Consider the following 13,757-nt stretch of genomic DNA (forward strand, 5'->3'; position numbering starts at 1 on the left):
AATCACACCATCTCCAGCAATATACTGTAATATACAGTTTCTTCCTTCCAGCAGCATTGTACTTCCCCATTCATTAGTCTTTACAGTATTTCTCCTGCTGAAGGTGCTCTGGTTTTGTAATATATCTGAATTTTCAAAGTGCAAATTTCACATGGAAAGGAGTCAGAGCACAGCAGGAATTGTTCTTATTCACACTGTAAGAAGAGATCAATCTAAGTATACATGAAGAGGGACAGAGGGGAATTTTAAATTGGATTTCTTCACATCATGAAATCCCCCGGCATTCCCTGCTTGTTCAGAGTCTGCAGGTGAGCATGCTCTACATTCTCTAGAGAGTGACATTCAACTGTATATCACCCTCTGTAGAGAAATTCAATGTAGAAAAAAACTACAACCACTCCCCTTTCTGCAATGTTGAAACTAATTTAGGCTGTCAAAGATGTGTGTTGTCAGCAAACTCACCAATTGTATTTAAGTTGTGAATGTAATTCTGGAGTATAGTACAGCATATAAACAAGAATAAGGAAAGGTAATGTAATGTACGTACACAGAGAGGGGCATTTATTATTTTTCGAGCAGGGTGGCGCTAGAACCGTTCTATATTTTCAGTGAGATGTAAGTTTGTGGTGCAAGGGATTAATAAATAGGCGTACGGACTGTAAGGTTTAGAACCCCCTAAACCAGCTTTTAGCTGGGCTATTTTTTGTGTCATAAAAAGCGCCAAAAAAGGTGTCTGAAAAATACAAGCGCCAGAAAACTGGTGGATTCACAAGTGACGCCAAAATTTGGCGCCCAAAAAATACGAGAGTGTCGGAAAACACCAATTTTATGGCGCCAACACTCCATATATTCAGGTGCAAGAGGCGCAGAGAAGAAAAAAAACACAGACAGCTTTCCGTTTAAAGTGCCATAATAAATGCCCCCCTCAGAGATTCCAATATTTAGTTCAGCTCTGGGATATAATACAGACTTTAGACCTGTCACCCAGAAATCCGGCACTAGGAGCTGCTTACTAAAGTAATCCGGAGCCCTCTGCACTGCTCCTGCAGATTGCACCATTTTTATTTTGTTGCACTTTGTTCATGCTGCAGAATTGTGGTGCATGTCAGTAATAAATTTGGCACAAACTCTGACTAAGCGCTAACACATTTTGGTGCACATTTTTTCTGTCTTGTCAGACACAGAGCAGCCGCGACACAAAACTGGTGCAGGCACTTTATAAATACATGTGCAAGCAGTTTGCATTTTCTTTTCAGTGCAAAGTCAGACAGAAAACTGTGAGAAACAATTTAGTAAATGTCACCCACTGAGTGCAACTCTGTCTGGATTATAAGGCTGTCCCTTCAGGACCAGCGGCGGATTAAGACGGCCATGGACCCTGGTCTGTATGAATATTATAGCCACTACAAGTCTGGAATCGCTGACTACATACGGTACTAGAATCAGCTTCTCGGGAAATGGAGGATGCGTCCATTCTGCCTGCTTTTAATCTGCGGTTTCAGGACCTTTGCAGGACTTTCAAAGGTTCTGTATTGGCTCTTGTGTACATGTGTATTGAGAGTATGAACAGATATACTGGGATTTCATGGATTAAGGTCCTTCTGAGTTTAAAATTTGGTGTTTGGACCTCTAGGCTAGACCCATTGGGCCCTGGCCTACTAACCAAACCATCTATGTTATAATCCATTACTAGGTAGCTCCAACTAGTGTAGCTCTGTCAGGGACATAATACAGGCTAATAAAAATGTAGCTCATGATCAGTACTCAAAAACTTTATATTTGTTTTGTAGAGACAACTGCAATTAAATAAGACAATTCATTTGTTTTATGTACAGCAAAGGTTCTACCCTGCCACTTTGGAACATGGTTCCTTTCTACACTTATATATAGGTTGATCGAATCGACACTATGGGTGCAAAGTTACTGATGTGGCCCTACCATTCTGTTGATTTTAAGGTTTTAGACTTCAGTTATTACACTACAAACTGTGGTCTCCTACATGTGAAGGTGAAGAAGTGTATCTTCATGCTATGATTGGTTTTCTCAAATAATTCTTAGCATTGATAATAACTTCATAGAACTGCTGAGGCTTAGTACCAGGGAAGGCATACCCAAGCTGAGAAGTTAGAATAAACTGTTCCAATAACAGTATTGACGTCTCCTTTTGTTACACAGAGACTTTCAATAAGCTGCACATTGATCGGTCAAAATGGTGTTCATTTCTTTCACATAATTGGTCACTTTGGGGGTTTACTGAATCGTCCCAAAGTAGATTCCTTGGTCTAATCGTCATTTAAGATCTATAAAGGTCACTTTTAAAAGAAAAAAGTACAAATAAGAAGTACAGATGCATATGCAAAACATAATATGAGTAGTGCATATTCATATGCTAATAGAATGCAAAATATTCTATAAACAAGCCATATCACAGCAAGGTTATTACCAATATAGCTTTATTATAGGTGACTCACCTTGTCTGATTTACACATCTACCAGGTTTGGGAGAGGGATGGCCACTTTGATTGCTCTGGGATGGATGAACTTCAATTTTAGCTCTGTACAGCTGAAAAGAAGATCATATTAAATCCCTACTCAGTTTCCACTTTAGAATTATGCTATTATGCCAATATGAAAAGAAGATGCCTCATCTGTTGCATGCAGATACAGCGTAGCTTTTGTTTCTTTGTGTTGCTGTATGTTGTATTGTTATGGGTGCCAGCACTCCCTACTTCTTGTCTGTAGTTCCATTTCCTGATATTTTAGATGTTCCCTGAGTTATCACCTTAATCCAAATGTGAAAGTTGCACCTTTTTTAAAAAGGCACAAATTTTGTGCAAATCTATACATGCCCCTGACCAGACATAAAACTAGCTGGGGAACTGTTTGTGACTTTTGGAGACTTTTTTGACTTTTGTTTTTAAGAGACGCAAATTCACTACAGACCAATCACCACATGTATCAATAAAGAAAAAACAGGAAAGCCAAGAAAAGTCCCTAAAAACACACAGAAAAAGCTAGACTTATGATACATGTGCCCCATTATATCTCTATTCATGGTTCCTGTTATGGTACTTCTTCCTGTTTGTTAGGTATTAGCTACTAACCGTATGGTATAGAAGAACCTCTACTTAGGTCTGTATTAATATAAAGCTACTAGCACATATACCATAGTAAGAAAGAAACAGCAGAGCTGAAAAAGTTATCAATTAAGATTAGATTTCTGTCAGAAAACTTTTCTATCAGTATGTCATTGACTAGCAGAAGAGTACATGGAACTTACAAAGTGAAGTAAGTTTGTGGTAAGAGACATCAACAGCAACAGGAAAGTAACAAGTTTCTGTCAGGGATTTTGAGTCATAGGGGCTCATTTACTAAGGGTTCAGCGGCCGCACTTTCGTCAGGTTTTCCAACTTTTTCTGTTTTGGGCCGACTTTCATGCGACAGAAATCCGGATGACCCGAATCCTCGTCGGAGAACACGCCACTGAATGGCGACAGGACCGGGTAAGTAAATGACCCCCATTGTCGTGAAGTCAGTGACAGTTTGGTGGAGTCAAAGTCATGATAAAATGGACCAATTCCGAAAATCTAAAATAAACTTTTAGTTTGAACAATGATGTAAATGCTTAATATTTTTTCCTAAGAATTTGTGAAAATTATGAAATGCCCTTTAAATGTCTGTTCTATTCATGATCTGAGGATTAGGCAAGGAATTAACAACCACATTGTCATACAGCACCCTTGAGCCAAGAATTATAGTGAAGACTCTAGATTCACAGTAATTATACTAGAGATCCCCAGATTAGGCAGTAATAATACTGTAGACCACCAGCGCAGACAAATAGGAATGTAGACAGCCCTCACCATGCGCTGCTCTCTGTCCCATACTGGTTTTTTGTGCTGGTGTCAAGACTCAGAAAAGAGCTGTAGCAGGAGAGGACCCTTGTGCAGTATTTTACAGCGGACAAGTACTTGCTGCTCCTGTGTCCTATCTGACTCTTGGGACCACTCTACTGAGTCCAGACACTGATACATACAACAGTGCAGAACAGCACAAGGGGACCTGAGAGCAATGAGGACTTCTTAGCTGCACTCACCACTAATTTGCCTCTTGCACCAATGAGTGATGCCATCAGGTATGGCAACACTCATTGACTGTCAGCAGTGTGTGGGCCATACGTGGTCTGTCAGCTGTGCTGGGCTGTGCACCCCTCTTCCAAGCTTTTAGTTTTAGTTGAGATGAATGTTTGCTGCATTTGTACATGCTCAGTGAAGCTGCTCTGGTACTTAGAACTGCTAGAATGATCAGGAAAACATAGCTGTGGATTCAGAGTTGTGGAGTTGAAGTCAGAATCTGAGGATGTACTAAGATGTTAAACCTGGACTTAAGGAAATTGACGAGTTGGAGTCAGAAATTTGGCTTACCAATTCCACAATAGTTTCTGGTTTGTCTTAGAAAAATAAAATGTAGGCTGTTAGTCTTGAGTCATTAAAATTTTTTCTAGGCGGCCCCAACTGCTGATAATCTACAGGCTTGGAAATTCATCAAGAAAAAAAATTCCACAGGTCACGATTTGAGGCTGCATTATTCAGGTTCGGCAATAAATTGGTGCAGATACAACAGAATCTGGGAAGGGTTGTAGACCTTGCGTACACCTACACAAGTGGTAGATACTCAGGGAAAGGTACATACTAATACTCGCAAAATCTTGGATATTTTCCGGGATTACTACATCTTGCTGTATAGCGACAGTGTGGATTTTAAGGAGGGAGAGGGAGAGAGGTATCTATCTCAACTCTCTCTTGAAGCTCACAGAGGAGCAAATAACGACGCTGAATGCGGAAATAACAGAACGTGTCAGCAGCCATTAAATCGCTAGGCCATCAAAAATCTACAGGTTCTGACGGTCCCCTGCAGAGTTTTAAAAATGCCTGCGTGAATCTGTTACTCTACAATCTTATAGTTTAATCTCTCTTATCAATCAGGACTTGAAGTTGGTAGCCAAAATAATGGCTGACCTACTGTCTCTTATACTCCCCAAACTGATAGGGTCATCACAAGTGGAATTTGTGAAAGGGAGTGCGACAGTCATGAACATTCGCAAAGTATTAACGGTACTGGATGAAGTCAAGACACAACCATCAACAACAGGCAAGCGGGCCTTGTTAGCGATTGATGCAGAGAAGGCATTTGATAGTGTCAGTTGGCGGTGGCTGGATCAAACTCTTAACCACTTTGTACTTAAAGGGGCCTTTTGAACATTTGTGACATCCCTATATTTGCCTCTGAGAGCATCCATTTATTGCCCGGGATATCTTTCTTCTCTCTTCTCCCTGCAAAGCGACACAAGGCAGTGTTGCCCCCTGTCCCTGTTACTATTCAATCTTGCCAAGAGGCCCTAGCACAGACCCTCTGAACAGCTCAAGATATAGCAGGCATTAGGGTAGGCCCGACTACAGTAAAAAACTGCTTATTTTGTGGATGATATTCTGATTCTAGTAACAGATCCAGCCCACACTGTTCCGAATGTATAAACTTATTTACACAAGTTTGGCGCCCTTTCAGGTCTTAAAATTAATTTTACCAAAACTGAACTTCTACCGCTTGATCCCCAGTTATTTTCAGAACAAAACTTTATGCGGAACTTAACCTGGCAGGGAGGGTTCATTTAATCAAGATGATAAGTAACGCAAGACTCTTATACCAACTTCAAAAACTACTTTTACTTTTAAAAACTAAAGACATTAGAGCTCTCACTAAACCCTTCACCAAATTCTTATGGCAGATTGGGAGACCTCAAATCTCCCTTCAGCATTTAATGTTCCCGAAACTGCTAGGAGGCCTCAATTTTCCAGATGTTAAGCAATATAATCTAGCGTGCTTAGCGAGGCAATTGATTGATTGGCTCCATGACACCTCACACTTTTCGAATACCCAGCTAGAAAAAGCCCTGCTTACACCATATAACTTAGTAGCTATCCTGCACACCCGGCATGCTAAACTGCCATCTCATATTAAATAATCAGTGTTAGTGAGAGACACGGCAGCAATATGGAAGGTGCTGCGCAATTCCTAATTTCGAAACATCTTCCTCTACGGGAGCACCCCCTCTCTTCCAGCATCTCAGGAATTTTCCCAAAACCAAATCAAATCCTTCTGCAATGCCAGGATGGGTAACTTAGCAGGAGTGATTGGTACCAATACCTTTGACAGTCTATTGGGAGTGCCAGCTCTGAAAAGGTCAATAGCCCACCTTTGGATGTAGATAGGCAGTAGGGAAGAATCTTCTTGAGAGGGTTTAACCTTTCTGCGGTGTGAAAGGAGGTACTGAGACATCTAAGGCTTTTAATGGGCCAAGGGAAGATACACAAACACATAATTAGTGAGAAGTGGCTAGATACCTTTTTTTAAACTCTTCAAAATCTTACCATCTAAAATGAGACCAGATAGGATCGCTGAATGCCCTAAGTGTAAGCTGCCGTTGGTGGATCTCTACCATTCTATTTGGACATGCCCATCATCACAGGTGTTTTGGAGAGTCCAGAAACTGTTACCAGATGCTTTTTCTATCTCGGTTCCCCTACAGCCCCTACCTATGCTATTCCATTCAGTCATTTCAGTAACTGCAGATGAGGAGATAGAGGTCACATTACTGCCCATAGGCCACATACTATAGTTAGTCGCAAAACGATACCTCTTGAACCATTGGCTGGAACCCTTGCTCCCCACCTTCAAGAGGTCTTAACTCAGACTAAGATGTACTTAGTACGTGGGCGGAGCGTAGAGGCAATGTGGCGACCAAGGTTTTTTTTCCGTAAATGGAGACGTTTTAAAATAATAAAGCTAACAGATGAGGAAATAATGCATGAAATCAAATTGTAGATTTTCTTTAAGGGTACATTGGGAAGGCTGTATGTAGGTCTATGAAGGCTACCCTGATATACCCATCACCTGTATAGTAGCGAACATTAACTTCCTACACTTGGTTTGTATGGTTATTTATGATCGTTTGTGTTCCAAATGTATAATAACAGATAGAAGTTTAAAAACTAGGAATAGGGAACAAGTAGGTTTGTTTAGCGCCAAAAATTCTTTCTTTTTGGAGGAAAATACAGATAATGAGGCATGCCAGGGAGGCTGCTAGATCACTGTATATTTATCAGGCATGACCTGGCTGATAAGCCTGTAGAAAGATCAGGTATAATGATAAACCTTTAAGTATTAAATGTCCATCAGTAACTTATTTAGCTCCCAATAGCCAGTATATGTGCCCTTGTCCAGAAGGGGTGAGGCTTAGATATATGTTTGGCACCAACAAGCTTTACCCAGCGTGCCCACATGTGGGGTCAAGTCAGTGACCTGACGTGGGTTTTGCCATGGTGAAATTTTGCCTGGCTTTGCCCAGCAGTAATAAATTAACAAAAACTTACAGGAATAATATTACGAGCACTGGGAAGGTTTGAAGCTTCTAAAGTGTACAAATTATCATTGTATTTGTTCTTTATTAATTCCTGGAGCTCTAAAAAGAGCACTGCAGCGGAGAGACCCTTGCTCTTTCCATTATCTCTGTGCCAGCCAGTCTATGGAGAGGCAGCAGACAGCTTTATATGAGCTTGTGCCCAGTGACTAGCTGCATATGTTTGGACTCTGAGCATCATTTATTAAAACCTTTCCTGGCAGAAGACTTAATTTCTACTTTCTATCTCTCCTCTTCCTGCAAGTTGAAATAAGAGAAGCGTAATGAAGGGAACCATAAGCCTAAGGGAGACAAGCTGAAGCAGATGAGTGCTGACAGGCGCCTGGAGTTGGCTGTACAAAAGTTATCTGGCATAAGCGGAAGAGTGATCCGATGTGTTATTCATTTATTCACAAAAACATGAGAATTTTTTAGTAGGCATAATCTTTGCAAAAATGTACATAAAGGTTAAAGTGACTTAAATGTTTGTCTGATATTAAGATCAGATCTCAATACTGAGGTTCCTACTAAAGTGCAACAAGTAGTCTACTCATCCCTGCCATCCACAAGAGTACAGGGGAAGTTTTCATGGACCACCAGGACCTTTTTTCCTTAACTTTTGATGAGTGGTGAAAAGGTGTGCCTCATGAACGGACCTATATCTGAAAATCATATGGTTATGAGATATTGTGATCCTCCACATTCCCTTATACCAAAACCTTTTTTTGGCCCCTGTTTTCTTTTTGTAATTTCATAATATCAAGAAATTATACATTTAAGGAAAACACAAACAACGGGGCTTATTTACTAAGGGTTTTGTGGCCGCATTTCCATTGGGTTTTCCGACGTTTTTGGGGATCGCGCTGTGATCGAATTTTGGCGCATCGGTGCCGGCTTTCATGCAACAGAATTTCGGGGGGCTGGCCAACGGACGATTCTGGAAGAGCGTGGGATTTAACTTTAAAATTGTGTCGCAAGCCATGCACTTACATGTAACGGGACGAAGATGTGTGAGATGAACTCCATTGGACCTGAGCGGGAAATCGGGCGCACGATGTAGGTGAATCGCGGGAGAGTACAGGATCGTCGGACACTCCGGATCTGGAAACGTGCAGGACTGGGTAAATAAATGTGCCCCAATGTGTTTAATTTTGACCTATATCTAAGCACTCTTGCCTCTTCACTGGCAGGAAGAAGAAAGTTAATTCTGCATTTTATTCCAATATATGTTATATTTCGTTTTTTTTTCTTTATCTATAGCCCACTATGGCAGCAATTTATTTCCTTGCAACAAAAATCAATTTCAAGGTTGCAAAAAACTATTTGTTCATATGCATTTTGAGGGGGAAGATGCATTTTCATCTGCAGGGCCCTATAGCAAACCTCTCTTCCCTTTTAAAATATTTACATATTTGTTTACAATCAAACACACTATATACACACCATATATGCATACATATAGCATATACACTCATGCATCATTTACACAGACATACAGCATATACACATCACATATGCACACACGTAAAGAGCATATACACTTCACATACACACGTACATGCAATACCATGTACACTATATACACACACATACAGATACAGTATATGCACACCACACACACAGCATATTCACACCCAGCACAGACCCACATGCCAGGGCTTCCTAACACTGTGGGCCCCATAGCAGATACTATGGATGTTACCCCTGTAGTTACGCCCTTGTGCATCTTTTTATGTAAGGGACTCAATATACAAAGTGCTACAGAAGGTGTCACCAATCATATATTTGTGAAATCCATTCTCTGTCGCCATGCCATATGGGACAGCACCATACCATATGAATGAGTATGAACATTTTGGGCACTTTGTAGTTTCTCTTTTTCTTGTAGTTCATAGGAATTTATGAATTTTATATTGCGTAGATGCTGATTAAACATAAATTGTGTTAATCTGAACACCATTTATAGCTTTCTTATTTCTCTTATTTATTCTATCTCAGTCTAGTGCATCGCCCACATCTGTATACCATTTATATTGGGATTCCGTTTTAAACTTAAATGTATTTGTTAATCAAAATTTTATACATTTTAAAAATGTTACATTTTTAAAACTTAACTTATAATCTATCACACAGTCCATGCAGTTTTCTTTACCTAATGCACTTCTAATTTGTATATACCTAAAGTATTCTTTCTTTTTTTTTTTTTTTGTATTTCAAGAAATACAATTCGATACAATTCACTGTAAATATAAAATGTGCCAGATATACAATATTTTACTACAATGTAGTGTACTTTATAATAAAAATAATAAATTGGTAATCTGAATGAAATTATTATTTGATTAAATGATCTGTTATAGTAGAAGTTGGAAATAAGACTGAATTTATAAGACAAAGTCATTTGAAAGGTATAAATTTCACACTGGGCATATCCAGTTATGGAGAGAGATGCAAGTCATTCCTTCTAACGAGACACATGCATCGCTATGACTATGTCTCAATAATTAGTTTCTACGGCCACAACTAGCTGAGTAACTACAAGCAGTAAATGGTAGTAATGAGTGCCACTACTGACATAGATGTAGTGGTGCGGCTATCGGGCACCGTAGAAAATACAAAGTCTATTATTGCATCTTTCTGACACAAATAAGAAACATTATTTCTAGGTATTAACTTTTTAACACCCCACCCCTCCCCCCAGACCTAAAGTATTCTTTCACCCACAATCCAAACTTACCCTGAATTCCATCATATCTGGAGTTACTACCTAATTTGTACATTTCTAAGTGAACCTTCTCTTTCAAAGACTTATTCCCCCATAACTGTGAAAACTCTTGCAACTTCATTCCACTTTTTTTTTCTTAAGTACCATCAATAGCACAGGCCTAATAAAATAAAAGTTGGCTCAGCATTCACCTTTCTTGCATCCAAATGTTCCACCAGGATACTGTCCAATTTCCCTTTCCCAAATATTAATACTATTTCAAACATAAAGCTCCTGCTACCCTTTCAGTAACCTTATAGATGTACTTATACATTCATGGGTATATAGCCATCACTCTTCTAAAAAAGCTTCAATTGCAACCCTCTTCTATTGAAGATCTAGTCATGGAGGCAGGGGGAGCTTCATTATACAGTGAGGGTACCCCACCTCCTAACTTGACATTGCTAACCTGACCCGAACCTGGGAGAGTTACCAGGGCGCCTCAGTACTGAAGATTTACAGGCTGTTACAATGAGCAGAACATGTCTCACCCAACTCTCTCTCTTCTCACTATGCCTGTGTAATCTAGCAGCAGGTAAAAGTGCAGGTGAGGGGGAGACCTGTTTTACTCATTGTAACAGCCTGTGAAGCTGCAGCATGAAAGGGCTCTGGAAACACCCAACCATTATAAAGGTTGATTTTAGAAGGAAGGAGGCCATGGATGACAAATATAAGAAGATTACCACAGTCTCAGTGCCTGGATCTAAGAGTAAGTGTCCCTGGTTTATCATGATGGCTTTTGATGGTAGATTTCCTTTAAAGAAGCCTTATTTCAAATTGTATCTCAAGGCATGTTTGCTGTTTGTATGTTGATGACAGACACCAAGTCACTAAAGATACTGTAAGGCCTAATGCAACAACCATTTTTTTAGGATGTAAAAACGGCCAGTGCAATATTTTTTTTTTTTGCATTTAAAAATGGTCCCCTTGACTATGTATCTGGTCACTGAATGATCTCTCCATAGAAGTCTATTGTCGTACAAAACAAACGGCCTACATACAGTGTTGTCCACTCTATACGGCCCGTTTTTGCTGTGGGCCTAAATGTGCATCACATATGAATTGAGAGTTGAAATGACTTGCTATAGTTCAGCTTCCATATTTCTGTTATAGGTCTGTTCCAGGAAAAACCTCGGAGCCTTCAAAATAACATCCGGACCTCATCAGATAAGAAGAAGAGAGGCTCATTGCAAACATGGAACAACAAGATGACCATCAGTGACACTGCACATGAAGGTGAGTTAAACTACAAATACATTTTTGCTTCTTTAGCCATTCATATGTGGTTCCAAAGAAGAGCCATAGTAGTTGTAGCATACCTGGCGCCAGGAATTGAAATGGATCCTACAGCCACAGTGCCACATATGAAAACATCATTTTAATAAATTGTCCATCAGATGTCGCACTAAATATTTTCATGCAGAGTAAAATTACACCTCATAGTATTTTTGAGGAGTATTTTTAACCATGAAGGAGTACGAAATTTGCAATAATACAAATAAATGTTCAGCAGGATTAGATAAAGTAAGGAGGCCGTTAGTTATGCATAGTAACCAGCAGTATCACAGTCTTCCATACATCAATCACTTACATCAAGGTCTTACGGCAATTCCAAATTTACCTTTTGAGGCAATTTATACAAATATACAAGGAACATCAGCGGCAGAACTAGCGTCCACTGGGCGCTGGGACAAAATTTCTAAAGGGACACCCACCTACCAAATTTTAATTAACTCCTACCTCATAAGTTGAGTACACCCTATGCTAAATTGGAACTTCAGTGTACTGCTTCTTTTTATTCTTTAGATTGGTACCCTCCTACCGCTATTTGTTCAAACGTCTTCTTAAAACCCATCTCTTTAGGCCTATCACACTCGCTAACTGCATGAAACATCAGCTCTCCCTTTACTAATCCATCTTATGTCCTCCTCCCATCTGTTATCCGGCAAACACCAGATATATACCAAGCTCCAGGCTTCTCTGCGGTCACTTTCACCTTGGACCCTGTAAATAAGATGGCGGTTGATGGCTGGTTCAAACAGCAGAATTTTTATTTATTAAATTATTTTATATTGTTCCCTTATAAAGAATGGCTGGACCATTCTACAACCTCTTGGGTCAACATCCTCATAGTCTGTAAGCTCTTGTGAGCAGGGCCCTCACTCCTATTGTTCTATATGACTGTTTGTACTCTGTAATGTAAAATTATATTTGTATATGTCCCCTATGATTTGTAAAGTGCTACAGAATTTTATGGTGCTATATAAATAAAGATTATTATTATTATTAGTTTAACTGTCCACTTCCTTGCCTGGACTAAGGCTTCTTTTTAAAGGGATTCTACCACTATGAAGCAACTATTTAAGGGAAATGGAATACGCTAAATCCGCTCCCTACATGCTACGTCTTTCCATCTTGCCTTTTTCAGCAGATGCAATGTGTACTGGTCGGACGTAGGCAACAACTTTGCCGTTGTCTACCAGTACTTATCTATGTGTATGCTCAGTGTATATGTTTAAAGCTTTCCCGACGTATGAGCTGAGGGTATACAAAAAGGGAGATGTGAACCCAGCCTAAATTGTGTTTATCAACGCATCTCAAGCGCTGTAAGGAGGATCTTCAACCAATCTCAAAAACATTTGCAATCAGAAATGAGCAACACAGGCATTTCCAGTAAGCTAAATAAACAGAGTAAACGCATTTACGATTGGGTGAAACTCAATTAGCCTCAACTGGAATTGCTTTTCTAAATACAATTCAACCACAGTGTGTGAATATGGCCTGAACTCAGCCTCAGACCTTGTCACAGTTGTTATTTTTGCTGCATTTTTAAACGCAAAAGAATCGCAACTGGAAGGGGCTTGGCTAAAAGGCATATGCGTTTCCACTGAAACACATACATTTTGGAATGAGCACCATGTGTTTGCTTGTAAATAATGCAAAGCATGAGGTGCTCATTCCAAAATGCATGTTATGCAAACCTCCAGGGTGTATTGTCTTCCTCTGGATCTACTAGAAGCTTGATTTATTTTTGTATGTTACAATATTCAACCTAACTTGAACATCTGGATTATTTTAGATATGAAGAGAACAGTCTATGTCACCAGATGTAAATGGGAAGGTCGAGCCACCATTTACCGTTTATCCTTTAATGCTTCAGCTGTACCTCCATGGCAGTCTACCTTGCCTGGTGACGATGAAGTGACCTCATTTCAGGTAAGACAACAAATTTCCAGTTTGTACATATCTAATAAAAATGTGGACTAATTATAGATATTAATTATCATAATATAAATGTAGAAATTAAATATTTAATATAATACTTAATATTTTTCTTTCTATGGCACATTCTATAGGAAGAAAAAAGTAAGCAACCCTGATGGCGTTACCCAGATTTCTGTATTGATTAATGATGTAAATGGGGAACTAAATGTTATCTACAGTCACAATTCTAGACAAACAATTTAACAAAACAAATAACACACTAGTAGGTAGTTATGGTTTTTTTTTTAATAAAGACGACTGGAAAAGTAAGTG

General features: G+C 39.4%; 1 protein-coding gene across 2 annotated transcripts in view; it reads left to right on the forward strand.

Annotated features, from left to right (window-relative positions):
* The window catches only part of DISP3 (dispatched RND transporter family member 3), a 129,709-nt gene that overhangs the window by 89,609 nt on the left and 26,343 nt on the right, over positions 1-13,757 (forward strand). For both annotated transcript variants that reach the window (XR_011856488.1, XM_072156420.1), the window contains exons 11-12: positions 11,334-11,456; positions 13,300-13,436. Coding sequence is in view for 1 of the 2 variants with exons in the window: in XM_072156420.1 (XP_072012521.1) it covers positions 11,334-11,456; positions 13,300-13,436 (260 nt within the window). In the remaining variant the exon portion in view is untranslated. The remainder of the gene's footprint in view (positions 1-11,333; positions 11,457-13,299; positions 13,437-13,757) is intronic.

Source organism: Engystomops pustulosus, chromosome 6 (genome assembly GCF_040894005.1).
Source record: "Engystomops pustulosus chromosome 6, aEngPut4.maternal, whole genome shotgun sequence".
In the NCBI taxonomy this organism is placed as follows: Eukaryota; Metazoa; Chordata; class Amphibia; order Anura; family Leptodactylidae; genus Engystomops; species Engystomops pustulosus.